Source organism: Nestor notabilis, unplaced genomic scaffold (assembly GCF_000696875.1).
Source record: "Nestor notabilis isolate BGI_N333 unplaced genomic scaffold, ASM69687v1 scaffold29916, whole genome shotgun sequence".
Taxonomy (NCBI): domain Eukaryota; kingdom Metazoa; phylum Chordata; class Aves; order Psittaciformes; family Psittacidae; genus Nestor; species Nestor notabilis.
In genome coordinates this window covers 21271-35232 of record NW_009931958.1, presented here as the reverse complement: position 1 = coordinate 35232, position 13962 = coordinate 21271, and the positions used below count along the sequence as shown (strand labels likewise).

The 13962-nt window shown below is 44.8% G+C and overlaps 1 protein-coding gene across 1 annotated transcript; it reads left to right on the top strand.

The window, feature by feature from the left end:
* The first annotated feature begins 739 nt into the window (after positions 1–739).
* Positions 740–12413, top strand: FBXO34 (F-box protein 34). Its single transcript, XM_010016144.1, has 2 exons — positions 740–939; positions 9715–12413. Exons 1-2 carry the CDS (start codon positions 863–865, stop codon positions 11900–11902), a joined length of 2265 nt encoding a protein of 754 aa, XP_010014446.1. The 5' UTR covers positions 740–862; the 3' UTR covers positions 11903–12413.
* Positions 12414–13962: the final 1549 nt, after the last annotated feature.

Sequence of the window (13962 nt, the reverse complement as noted above, 5' to 3'; positions counted from 1 at the left end):
GGCTTGAGTATTTGAGTTTTTCCAGGGCTCTGTTGCTGTATCACTTCTTCCTTTTATGTTCCAACTCGAGGGTTGTTTTTCTTTCACCATCAAAGTACATTAAAGCACCAGTAATAGTGTCTACTCCAAGGACAAGGTGTAGAAAGCAGCAACCTAGCGCAAATGAGAGATACTGCAGAACGATTTTGTTTTGGTGAAATCTGCTGCCTTATCTGTGTGTGATGCAAGGACGGGGCAGTTTTCATACGGCTTGGAGGCTGCATGGTGGTATGTTTTTTGTCCTTTATGAAATCTGCCATGTTATTTTGATTAGAACACTAACGTAACTCCTGGCAGCGTCAAATCTTGTTGCTAGCAGCGATTTCCCTCCAAAGCTTGATGTGGTGCTAACAAGCAGAAAGATCTCGTGCGTCCTGTTCGCATGGAGCTCAGAAGACAGCGTGTTCCATGGGAGGTGCCAAGGTAGCACTGCAGTCGTATATAAGGTGAAAAAGTGTTGTGTGTGCAGACAAGCTGTTGTGGGGGGTGTTGTTTGGTATTCTGATGGTGTTCAGAAACTCCAGCAGCAATAATGATGTGATGATGTTAAGTTCTTTTGTATCTTTTATTTATCTTTTTATATACATATATATGTGTGTGTATGTGTTCTCTCCCTTGGGGAAGGGTCCTTGTTCTGGCCATCTGTGCTTCAATTGCTGTACTTGAATGTGATCTTCTTACATGCCTCTTATTTGTTCAGTTTCTAGGTGGCAGAGACACAGTGAAGCTCTGTGTGGGGCAAGGAAAGCTGATGGGGGAGCCTTGCGCATGACCCAGGATGGACTGGCTGTGACAGCGTGCCTTAGCTGAAGAGGTAGTTACGATGAAGAGTTCCTGCAGAGCTGGCCTCCACAGGGAACCATTGAATTCCACATCTTCCACCTTCCATCAAGTCAAACGGTATGAACAGACTGGCTGGTCTGTCTATAGTTAAGTTTTTAGCACTGATTTAGCCTTTTCCTTACTTTCCTATAGTCTTGCCTGTCACTCAAATGTTTGGTCTAAATTCTTGCTTTTGGATAGTGTTTAAGTGAAATGTAATGGCTTAAAGGCAGAAATGTTTCTGATCTTTTTATTTTGTAATGACAACTACAGATTCACTACAGCTGGGACTGTACTTGGAGAAATCTTTGGGGTTTTAGCAGCAGCTGTAAATTAATTTGGGATCATGGCTTCGAAGTTGTAAGTTGGAGAATGGCTTGTCATAGTGGCTTTACAACATGCAGTCAGCTTAAAGCAAGTGGAAATGCTGGCAATCATTATGGTTTGTCTTACTATGGAGTAAGTAATTAGATTAGTTTAAGCTCAGGTTTTGTATTGCTCACTCTCCTGTGTCTCCTCTTAAGAAGAAATGCACGATTGATTTCAAACACTTGTGCTTATGTGACAATTAAGCGAACGCCTCTCACTGTGTCTCTTTATAGGAACACCGTACTGAACAACTTGTCCTTATGCAAATGCAAGAACATGCCAGTTTGTTTGAGTTCAAGCTTCTTGAAAATATATGGAACTTTTTTTTTTTCTGCAACCAAGACTCTTAAACTTCCTCAGTGTGGAGGAAGAGTGCCAGCTTTCTGGTTTCCAGAAACTGTGTGGGTTTAAAACAGACTTTAACCTTTGTTCTTTGCGGTTGTGTAGACAGCATATACTTGCTATGTTAGTCATGTGGTAATTTAGTGCTGGAAAAGACTTCCTGGGTCACCCAGCTCCTTGCTTTCCCAAGCAGTATCTCATAATTCCTTCTGTAAACTTAGCCCAGCCTAATAAGCAATTACATCTTCTCTTCTCCTGTAGATCAAGCCATTACTGAAGATGACAGATCTAGCTGTACAGTTAGGAACCTTCTTTAGATTCTCCAATTGAATGTTCTTACAAGCTTGTATACTTGTTTGAACTTGTGTTCCTTTCTTCTTTTTCTTTTTGTGTAAGGACCGTTTCTTATTCAGTGGTTTATGTCTTTTGCTGTATTCTGTAATATGTGGCTGTATACCCCTACCTGTGGTTTTGCTGTGCTCAATGACCCGAGTCTAGTAGCTTCTTGAATAACAACTGTCTTCTCATTCTCGGTGTGGATGCATCTCCTCTGAATCATGACAAAGTGTATGCTGCACTCCAGAGCACACCTGGCAGGATGGTTTCCACTGCTGTCTTGGATGTATCACAGAATCATCTCTATGTACCTCTGTTTCATGGTTGTGTGTGTGGTGGCCAATGCACTGTTCTTAGTTACCACCAAAACTTGTTGGTGGTCAGCTTGCTGGCACATCACCATCTGAATTTCAACACTCTCCTAAATTTCTGTTACTCAGTGTTTTGTGCCTCTGCTGTTTTGGAAATGCCTTAATTTCTGTGGGTGCACCTGTTGTGAGGTCATTCCTAACAAAATCAGATGTTCCCAAGACTGATACTTCAGGCATGTCTTTGCTTTCTGGGCTGGTATTTTCTTATTCAGCCAAGGCTGAATAAGTCACCCCGGGCTGGCTGCTGCTAAGCCAGTTCCTTTGTCTGTTTTCCCATTCCTCTGCCAGTCTGTCATAACCAGTAAATCTCCTTGTGTCTTCTGAAGTCCATGTGAGTAAGATGTGTAGTACATTTGCCTAAAAAGATCACTGTTTTGAGAACCTTCAGGTTAGTCTGGCATACTGAACTATTATTCCCTCTTCCCTCTTTTTCTGTGTTGCCTTAATCCTCTTTGCTTGCAGAGCACCTTTATATTGCAGTCAAACTACCAGGCCTGGAGAGGCTGTGATTTATCTCCACTCTCTTTCTTCCTTGTGTACCTCTTCCAGTGTGCCACATGTTTTATTAACTCCCATTGTTGCCTTTCAAGATGTTTGTAAGTCTTGCTGTTTGGCGTGCAGTTTATAAGAGCTAGCTATTTTGCATTCTAAAACTGAGGTGAGCCAATCTTTGCAATTTTCATGAAGCTTCTTGTTCTTGCTCAAATTAACCCCTGGGCTTTCGCCCTCATGATCACCCTTTCTACTCCTCTTTATAAATAATGCAAAGTCAAATCTGGTATTTTGTGCTGTACGTAGACTACGCTTAATCTCTGCCCTGCCCTTGCTTGCAGCCCTGTTTCTCTCTTTGTCTTTTCTCCCAAACTGAAGAACCTTATACTATTTCTTTGATTTTAAATATCTTTGCAGTGACTTTATGCTGCACCATTTCTTGTGTCTATTCCTAGACTTTTTGATCTCTAAGATACAAGTTTCCAAGTGATGTGACTTGAAACCTCTGTCTGCTTCTTGTATCCTTCCTGAAGAAGGAACATATTCAGTTGGAGTTTCTTCTGTTCCTGTCTGGGATGTATTCTTAATAATGAAAACATCTTTTGACTCCTGGAGAATGCCTGTTGGGTTGTGCTGTCTGCAGTGAAATCCTCTGCACCATAGTGCAGCTGACTTCATGAACCAGTTCCTTTCGGTCTTGGGTTTCAAAAGAACAACCTGATTGATGCCTTCAGATCTACTTTTGCTTATTCTTCTTTTGGAACTGAGTCTCTTACAGATAGTGCAGTCCAAGGTTAATTTCTACAACCTTTTTGTGTGTTCTCATTATGTATGCACAAAAATGAACACTAAATAGCATCACTTTGTTAGTTCGTTAACTAAAGAAATTTTTTTTGCCTTGACATTAAGAAAGGTCTTGGTCCTCTTGCAGTTAATAAATTGGAAAAGAAATATTAAATCAAGAAAGATAAAACATTTCTAGAATGAAACATTTCACTTATCTGTACTGCTCTGGGCAGCTTTCAGCAGAAGCTTTATAAACCCACCAATTTCTGGGATTTTTTTCTGACTGTCCTTCTGTGATTTCTTCTCATCTTAGCCTTTTCCACCACAGGCATGTGTGCTCTCTCATCATCTTTCAGCTACATGTTTCTTGAGCAGCTTACAACCTTGAATACCAAATCTTCCGGTTCATTTTGTTCCCTTCTGCTTTGTCATGCCTGTGTCATCTGTAGCATGGTTGGGAAGCAGGGAGCATGGGTTTGAGCTTCCTCAGGCTTAACAACAAATTACTTCTATGTCACTTGCCTCATGGTAAGTGCTTTTATACAAAAGACTGGCAAAGCAATGGCACTTCTTCCTGTGTTAAATTTGGAAATAGCTGAGGTTACTGTGCTTTATGCTGAAGGGCGTGTGTGTGTTTACTTTAAAATGTGTTCAAAACTTATGGGTGGGAGCCCTGAAACTGGAGTAGTCTGTGCGTTGGTCTCGAATGTGCAATCTGTTACCTGAAATCTCTGCCTGGGTGAAGAAGATGGATTTTATGCTTGAAGGATTTTATAGCTGCTCTTGTGTGCAGTTATATTTGGGTGTTGTCACTCTTAGTCAGGTTATTTGAACACCTGATGCGAGTGAACAAGTGGTGGGTGATCCAATATTAAGAGGTAGGCACCTACTTTGCATTTAGCTCCTCAGTCAGCTCTTTTGGGCCAGCTCTACCCCATGCTTTCAGCTTGTTCCTGCTTGCCACCAGGCTTGCCACTCAAGCAGGGAGTGCTACTTCAAAAGTCAGATGCCTTCTGTTTGCTGTCAAAGTCCACAATAATCCTCACTTGCTCTCCAGTTGATCCAAGAGGCAGTTTTGCAGGTGTTGAGAGGTAGATCAGGAGCTTTAATATGAAACCACTGCTGCAAGGGAGTGGGTTTTCTGGAAATCAGATGCCTTTGCAGCTGCTGAAGTCAAACCTGCCCCTGGTCTGGAACATCGTGCTTCCCAACCCCGGGTCTTTCTCTTGAGCTTGGGCACTTGCCACGCACCAGCACAAGCTGCAGTGAGTAGCAGAGAATCTTCCATCCCGGCTGCCTGTCTGGGACTTGCCCGCTGCAGCAAAATCCATGGAATGCCTTTGAAGCAGCTCTTCGTCTGCTTTGCCTTGGCCTGGCGCAGTGCACAGGGGATGGAAGTGGTACTGGAGATGGAGTCCAGAGGACCCACCAAGTCCTTCCAGAAATAACAAGTGGTTGACCATAGTTTAACTTGCATTCAGTACTCAGTAATTGTCAGTGTCCTTTACAGAGGAATTAAGCTCTACAGACAGCAAAATGGGATGCCAGGGAAGAGGAATGCCTTGCCAGAGGTTATGCTTGGTGTGGGGTTTTATTTTCTTTTTTTGTTTTTACTTTTTGGGGTTTTTTGGCTTTTGCCTTGTGTTAGTATGTCCTAAGGGTTTTGTCAGAGTTGTAGTTGGCACTGTGTGTGCAGTCAGCAGCACTAGGAACTTTTGTTGAGTGGAGTTACTGTTTACAAAAAGAAGTCCACAGGAAAACGTCGGGGTTTTGATTGAAATTTTCATCTTAATAAAACCTTCTGGTGCTTTACCCAGAAAACTTGCAGTTTTCTGCAACAACTTCTGCAACTTTGTTGTTCTTGCTGGCCAGAGGAAATCTTCTGGGCTTCACAGGGCATTGTGAGAGTCCCTGAACCAGGTGCAGTGAGGGGCATCTAGGCTCTCAGAAAGGAGTTGTGAAAGTTAAGGCCCTTTCTACCAGTTTTTCCTCCAATTTTGGAGCTTCCACTAAAGTAAATACATTTTTTTTTTTTTTTTTTTTTCACCCCAGGCTGCTGTGGTTTAGAAGATACATAAATACAAAAGGATGGGAAAATGATTCTGGCCAGCTTGGATGGTAGCTTGTGGGCCTTCCCTTCAGTAGGGAGAAGAGGGGTGTGTGTGTGTCTGCATGTGTATAAAGGCACATATTTTTATATCAGCCCTCTGTTGTAACTAACTTGATAAAACTGCAGTGGAAACAAGCTGTAGTTATGACTTGTAAAACAGCAGTGTCATTCCAAAACTTTAAGTATCCTGTTTTTCAGACACAGCTGATTAGAAATAGAAAACCCGACCCTTTTATTTCATCAGCTTAAGGATGGAATAACAGTATAAAGGCAGCACTGCTAGTTGCTTCAGTGCTGATCGTTCCTGGCAGAATTATCTCTTATCAGCAATTCAAAATCACACGTTTGGGATTGAAAACCTTTTATGCTTACTCCATGGACTTCTGAAGAGTTGTTGTCTCTAAAGATAAAATTAGAAAGCTTGATAACTTAAAGGGTGGAGGAAAGCAAACAGAATTATTCTGCAATTAAGTATCAAGGGAATTGTCAGTGACTTCACCTTTTAACAACTATTTTTGGTGGTTTTAAATATTTAAAAGCTTACCTGCAGCTGCCACAATTCTCTGCTTGCCAGCACTGAAATGTTGCAGAAATGAGGTAGTCTGTGGGTGGGGACTGGGCTCTGCTTCATCTTCAAAGCAATTTCTGCTTGGAAGCCTTGTTCTAATTCTAGGAGCTAGAAATGAAATGTGTTGCTGACGTGCGGGGAAGAAGCTATGGCTATGTTTGCTGAAGAGTTCATTGTTCTTAATGTCCACAGCAAAGTGTGTGTGGGTTGTGGGCTCATGTTTTTTCAAGTGACACTCTCAGGTAAGGTCCATTACTAACATCCCTTTTAAAATGGAAGTTCTCTTCCCCACTGCCTGAGAACTGGGAGGCAGGTGACACCATGATTCAGCTGGTCAGGTGGGGATAGCAGTACTCTTTGTAGCTGTCTGAAGTTATTAGATGGTAGTTTAAATCTGGATCCATTAAAACAGTGCAATGAACTGAAAGTTGAATTCAAATGAGGCAATTATTCTGGCAGTAAAACTTCTGACTAAGGCATAATTTTGTTATGTAAATGATAACTTTTCAACCTTAAATGGTATTGTTGGCTGAGCCAGGGACTAACTGAAACACAGGAGGAAATATAACCTTAAACGAAAAATCTGTAGTAGGTGAGGCATAACTCTACCCTTTGTCTTTCTCCATAGAGTAGAAATAGCTGGGAGCAGCTGAACCAACCTTGCTAGCTAAACATGTCCTCTGAATGTGTTGGGGTAACCAGTTTGGTCCTGTTCTCATTCGTATAATACGTGGTCTCACCTTCGTTTGCAGCTTCTCTTAATGAAAGGTGTTGAATTGATTGTCCTGCTGGATTCCTGAAAACTGCTTGAAGAAAGCCCTTAAAAAACATGCTCAGTTCATCTTCCAAACTAGCTGGCATGAAAACTCATTAATGAAATTTGATGTTCAGCTCCGAGCTCATGAGATTTCAACATGCAAAGTCGTGTGTTTAATTGTATTTACCTCTTCTCCCCAGGGTATGGTGGCGAGCAGCCATCGGAGCTTTTCTCTCTCTTGTCTGGAAAGCACAGCTCCAGAATGCCCTTCTGGGTGGGGAGAGGAGGGCTGCAGGCACTGTTCTCTGCAGCAGCTTGCTGCAGTGGTTCACCTGCTGCTCTTTTGGGCTGGGTTCTGGCACAGAACCACTGGTGGCCTGACCCTGCTTAGCTATAAAGTACAGTCGTGAGGAGGCAGAACCTGTGGAAAATGAAGCTGAAACAAACTACAGCAGCCTTTATTTCCCATTCTTTTTTCATATATTTCAGGACCCTGAAGTTCTGTTTTTATCAGATTATTTTAGTTTTTAGTATCCAACTGAGAAGGCAAACGAAATAGCTCCGTTGCATTTTGCAGAGGAGACTGAAATGGGAGGTGACCCGGTTCCAGCAAGAGCTGGAATTAGTATGGAGAAGGCACAGGGAGAGAATCAACCCAGGGACTACATAGGTGTATCTGCAGTAAGGAATGGTCTCTTACCTCGCCAGTCTGTAGGTGAACCACAGATGGTTTTGGTACTGTCTGGTGGCAAGAGCGAGGTGCTGATCTTCCTGTAAAATCAGGAGGAGGGAGAACATAACTGCATCCTTCCCAGTGTCTGCCTCCTGGCCTTCAAATCACTGCCCAGGACCAAAGGGGTCCCTTAGGTAGCTGTTGTTTTATGCACACTTGTGTAAAGGTGTGCCTCCCCAAAACCTCTCTGCCCACACTTGTCACACATCTACCATGAGGACCAGAAGGAGGAATCAAAACAGGGGAAAGCAGTGGTTAAGCAGCATAGCTGCTTCTCGTGGCAGGGGCTTCCTTTGCTTGGACAGGCACAGGAAGTGCCTGGTGAGTTGCTGCCCCCATGTACTGATGTGCATTACGGTAGCAGCTGGAAGTGGAGCATCTTTCTTTCAAACCTTCCCTTGGCTGGCTTTGATGCTCTCTGGCTCAGCTCTCCATTCTGCCATTGGGTTTCTCTGTGGAGGGTGCACAGCTAATCCGTGGGGCTGGGCTGTCTGGAAAGTCCCCAGGCTGTACTCCATGTTGCTCCTGCAGTGTGTCCATGTGCATTCTTGTTCAGCATCTGCTGTTATGACTTCCTTCTTAGAGCCAGCCCGTGCACTCTGGTGGGTCTGCTTGAGGGTGGGTGAGCTGGGTTCTCCCTCTTCATGTGCTGACCCCACAGGTACCCTGTGTAGCATCAGCGAGGGAATCTTGAGGTAGGTGTGTGTCCTGATGGCACTGTGGCATGGCAGGGGAGAGCCTGACTGGCCTCTGCCTGCATCGGTCTGATACAGACCTGTCGTGTGCAAACTGCAGGTGTTAAAGCTGTAAACTTGTCTGACTTTATAGATGTTATGGCTTGAGGATTTTAATTAAAAGCTGGTTTTTTTTAGGCTAGAAATGCGATACTAAGCAACTGTTTTGGTGGTGGCTGTCAAGGGAAACATTCACTGTCTGAATGTGTCTGTATCAGCTCATGATAAATGTGGCATCAAACCTGCTGTTCTTAAATTAGCAAGCACAGATTATCCTTGTTTCAAAAGGAGCCCTTTTAATGCAACAATTCAGAGATTACCATGGAAACATTATCTATAGTTCTGTAATATGCTTATGTGATCCTCCTGGGAGAAGAGCCTGAAGTCTCCTGATAATTGCATCGCATGTGGCAGTGCTCTGTGCTTTTGCATTTCTGAGCTTTGAATTGAAGATAACTGTGAGGGTGTAACAGAAAGGAGCGAGTGAGTGCCTGAGACTGTAGCACAGTGGTGCTGTTGCTGTAATCTCAGCAGCATCCAAGTGTCTCCTTCACAGCTCTTGAATTCTTAACCAGAAAAACACAGCTTTGAAAGTGGTTCTCTTCAGCTGTACATGATGCTTCTGTTGCTTTTCGCAGGGCGGGGGGGAGGGTACACGTCTGATGTATAGCATAAGGGCCTTTATGGGAAAGTTCACTAAACTTGCCATTATTGATACACTGAAGGATAGGTTTCATTCGGGATTATATTAGGAGATTAGATATCTTCTGGGATCTCTGATGGGTGTAATTACACTTGCTAATTTCTCTTTCCAGCTTTAACTGTTCATTATCTACTGAAAAGAATATTTATTTATCTGGTAGCTAATGTCAAGATAAACCCTTTGACCCATGTGTACCTTACAACTGGATTAAGAAACGAATGGACAGAAGGTTGGATGCAACTCTAGAATGAACCACTAGCTATGTTTACACAACAGATCTAACTTAAATATTAGGATTTCTCCTTGCAGCTTCCTGGAAACCTTTCTCTAACGGGAAGATCTCTGCTATCCTTAAGATTGTAATCCTGCAAATTCGCCAAGGCTGGATGTTGCCGCCTTGGTTGCAGCTTTTCCTTTCTCATGTGGTTCCTTTTTCATGTGGGCTGCTTGACATAGAGTGGGAGGCATGGTGGTGCCAGCTGTGGGCCACCTTCTCTAATTCCAGGCAGGCATGTTCTGCAGCTATAACTTCTTCCCTTTCTGTTTTTCCAGGGTTTCTGGTATGCACTTAAAGCCATATCTCAAGTTACAGAAGAAAGAGCGATCTCCAGAAACAAGCCAGGATTCCCTGAGAGGCCTGCCTATGAGCCATCAGAGATCACCACAAGAAGAAAAATACACCAACAACTGCACCAAATTGAGCGTTTTCCCAAAACCCTCCCTTGTGACTCCATCTCAAAAGCTTCTGGGGATTATTTATCCAAATACTATGTGCAATATGAATGGGAAAGGTCCAGCAGATTGTCCAAGTGCAAGGGAAAAGAAGAACGCCCTGTCTGCAACGATCCACCAGGGAGAAGAAGGGGAAGGGCCGCTGGATGTCTGGGCTGTAGTGAAACCTGGCAATACTAAGGAGAAGATCGCGTTCTTTGCAGCCCAGCAGTGCAGCAGCAGCAACCGGCTGGGCTCCATGAAAATTAAAAGCACGTGGGATATTGACGGAAGAACAGCAAAACGCAGGAAAAAATCGGTAGATCTTAAAAAAGCCAAAATTCAACTGGAAAGAATGAGAGAGGCGAATGCCAGGTGCTCCCAGCCGGAGCCTTTTGCCTGCGGCATCGAGCACTGTTCAGTGCATTACATGAACGAGAACGGGGAAGGTGTGTTCCCGGGCAGGTCCCTCTCGGTGATAGAGATGGTAGCCTTCCTGGAGCAACGAGCAAGTGCTTTACTGGTAGACTGTACAAAAACCTGCACGCCTGCTTCTGCTATGAGGCTGAGCACTCAGCCTAAAGGTGCACTTTCCAGCTCAGACCCTTTCTCCTCTGCTGGGGCATGTGAGGTACATGTGGAGAGGGGACCTTGCAGCAATAGTGAGCAGCAGCAGAGCGAGCCTGTGCGCGTGCTGGACATGGTGGCCAAGCTGGAGTCAGAGTGCCTGCGGCGCCAGAGCGAGCGGGAGGCTGGGAGCCTCTCGCGGAACAACAGCTTCCGCAGGAATGTCGGGAGGGTGCTCCTGGCAACCGGCACCCAGCCTGAGGAAGAGGTGGGGAAAGTCTCCTCGGGGGTCCTGGCTCAGGGGGCTGGCTTGGAGGAGGCAGGAGGAGAGGCTGGATGTGGAGGATGTTGTGGCACTCTGGGTGATGCTGAATTGTGGGGTGGCACTGCCTCTGCTGGGCAGCCTTTTCCTTCTGGGCTGGATCCTCAGATGGGGAATGTGAATTCAGGACTTGCTCATGCAGTGTTGGCAATAACCGCTGGCAGGAGTGAATCTGAAATGCGAATTGAGCCTCCCAGACCTCTGCTGTCCACATGTCCGGCTGCTGCCAGGTTGCCACCGGATTCCTTGCAGAGCAAGAATGCGACTGTTGATTGTACGTTGAAAGAGCCTGTAATTTTCCCAAAGCAGAATCTGCATCCTGCTAGGAAGGAGCCCTTATGCATCAGTATATCGGTCACCAAGACCGAGAAAGGATGCAGGAAAGAGAAGCTCTCTAACTCCAGTTCTAGTGAAGATCCACTCCCAGGGAGGCTGTTTTTCCTCCAGGCTGACCAGCCTGTGGCTCATGAGCAGCAGCCACTACGGGAAAGTACCCAAGAAAAGCCAGGAAAAGTAGCCCAAAATGAAGATGAGGATGCCTTGGCATCTGACAGATCGTGTGTCAGAAACGCTGTTCCTACAGAGCCATCTGCCCTTTCTGTTCCTCCCACAGAAGGGGCTTTGCAAGTGCTTGATGCTTCCTGCTTGAAAAGGCAGGTTTCGCATGACTTTCTGGAGACCAGGTTTAAAATTCAGCAGCTTTTGGAGCCTCAGCAGTATATGGCCTTCTTGCCTCACCACATCATAGTGAAGATCTTTGGATTGCTTCCTACTAGGAGTCTGGTTGCCCTAAAATGCACTTGCTACTACTTCAAATTCATCATTGAATACTACAACATCAGGCCAGCAGACTCCCGCTGGGTCCGTGATCCCCGCTACAGAGAAGACCCTTGCAAGCAGTGCAAGAAGAAGTACGTGAAAGGGGATGTATCGCTGTGCCGGTGGCATCCCAAACCATACTGTCAAGCTTTACCCTATGGGCCTGGGTACTGGATGTGCTGTCACCGGTCCCAGAAGGGCATCCCAGGCTGTAAGTTAGGTCTTCATGACAATCATTGGGTTCCTGCCTGCCACAGCTTTAACCGTGCTATTCATAAGAAAACCAGAGGATCGGGAGCAGAAGTGGAAGAGGAATATTAGTGCACATACACTTTCCTGTGAGATTGTTTGGGGGTAGGAGGAGATTCTCATGCCTTGTGCTGTTTACAGTGTATATAATTGTCGTGGTTTTTTTTTCACAGGGCTATGAAAACTGCACATACTTAAACACAAGAGCCTTTACCTTTTAGATTAAAGATAGCTTTTAGTCCATCTATGTAAATAACACTATAAAAACTAATTGTATATACAGAGTCTACAGCTGGCTGAACAACGTAATCACTACAATGCAGCTATGATAGTGTTGCGGCTATAGTTGTGTGTGTTTTTAAGTGTCTTGTTTCAAAATCTGTATATCCTGTATAATATATGAATGTTTCTGAGAAGAAACTCTAAATAGGTAAAGGTCAACTTGTTTAAAGAATCTGCAGACAACTTAACTGGACAACCTTAAAATTAGACTAGAACAGATCCATTATAGTAGTGTGGCAGTGGAGAAAAAGAGAGGAATGTTACTGTGTAGTCAGAATATAAAAAGTTCTTGTCTACCTTACCCATGTTGTCTGGTGTTTGGTTTGGTTTGTTTGTTTGTTCTTTTTCTTTTGGTTTTTGTTTTTGGGTTTGTTTTGTTTGTGGGGTTTTTTTGTTTTTGTTTTTGTTTTTTTTTTTTTTTTTATTAGACCTTTCTTGTTGTGCTTTCCCAGACTTTCTCTTGTCTTAGGATTTCTTTACTTGTTTGGGGTTTTTTTCCAATTCCCTGTGTGGTTTGTGGGGTTTTTTTGTTTTTGTTTTTGTTTTTTTTTTTTTACTTAAACGTGCATTCTAGATCTGCCTTACCAGACTTTCTCTTGTGTAAGACTTGCCCCAAAATAAAAATACTGTAAAACACATGGCAGAAACGTGGTACTGTGCTGTAGTTTGGAGGTGCAGCGTGCTTTCTGTAGAAAACGAGGCCTCCTAATAAAAAAGAACCAATCAAGAAGAAAACCCCAAACCTCTTACCTAGAGAAATTCCTTCTGTAACAGTCACAATTCCTGGCTTTTCCTCTCCCTCCCATCAGCCGTGTGTGCAGCAGAGGCATGACAGGGCTCCTGTTTTCCAGAAAGCTGGTGCTAGGTATGTAAAAGTCACAAAAATGCAGACTCTGCTTTGAGTCCTGCTGCGCAGTTCTGGTGTTGGCCCCTCACATGCGCCCTGAGGACGGAGCCTGGCGCCAGCAGGATGAAAATGGGGTTGCCTTGGCTCAGGGATGTGCTAGAAGCTTTGCTGTCTGCTAAGAGGAATCCTTGCAGTGCTTTGCCCTGCTCTGCTGCAGCCTCTGGCCTCTTGTTTCTGAGGTGTGAGTCAGTGCCCCTTCTCAGGACAAGGATGGACTCCTGGCAGTCATCGTTGCAGCTGGAGAAGACAAAAATCTCTGACCTAGTCAAGAAGAGCTGGTGCTGCTGCCCCATGTGGCTCACCCTGAGCCCTTCTCTACCCTGCAAAGGCCACAGGAGCAGCAACGCGGTGATGGTGGCTGTGCACCCGGCTCATCCTGTTCTCGAACCTTCAGCAAGGTGAGGAAGGATGCAGTGGCCAGGCTGAACCACCCACCTCCCTCTGCTTTGCCTGCATTTGCCTCTGACTGCAGTGGGATGGCACAGAGTGATTCATGCTGGTTGCGAATGTGAGGACAGAGCGGGTTTGAAGGCGGATGCTTTTATTCTTTCCATTAACAGCAAGAGAAATAAAACTGAACCTTACAGTCTGAGATGTGGGTTTGGTGAGCTCGGGATGTTCACAGGAGATACAAAAGGTATGCTGTTGTGGTTTTTTATTAGTCAGTCCCTGCTGTACTTGCTGCCTGCCACCCTGAGTGTTGGGCACCCCTCCTGGTGCTGCTCAGCCACCTCTGCAATGCAGCAGACATTATGACAACCAGGAGGAATGAAATTAGAACTCTAGAAGAAGGGTGTGGCTTGCCTCCTAATCAGCTGTGAAGAGGGAGAGGAAAAGCTGGATCCCTTGTGGATTTGTGACTTCATCCTCTAACGGGGTGCAGGCTGCACCCAAGCTTCGATTGGCTCTGTTGGCTGTGCTGGGACAAGCAGCAGAACAACTT

Bases quoted from the DNA above. Each gene is read 5' to 3' on its own strand.
- FBXO34 (XM_010016144.1), top strand. From the start codon at position 863: ATGAAGAGTTCCTGCAGAGCTGGCCTCCACAGGGAACCATTGAATTCC. The intron at 940-9,714 runs GTATGAACAGAC...CTGTTTTTCCAG, and splicing joins ACCTTCCATCAAGTCAAACG to GGTTTCTGGTATGCACTTAA.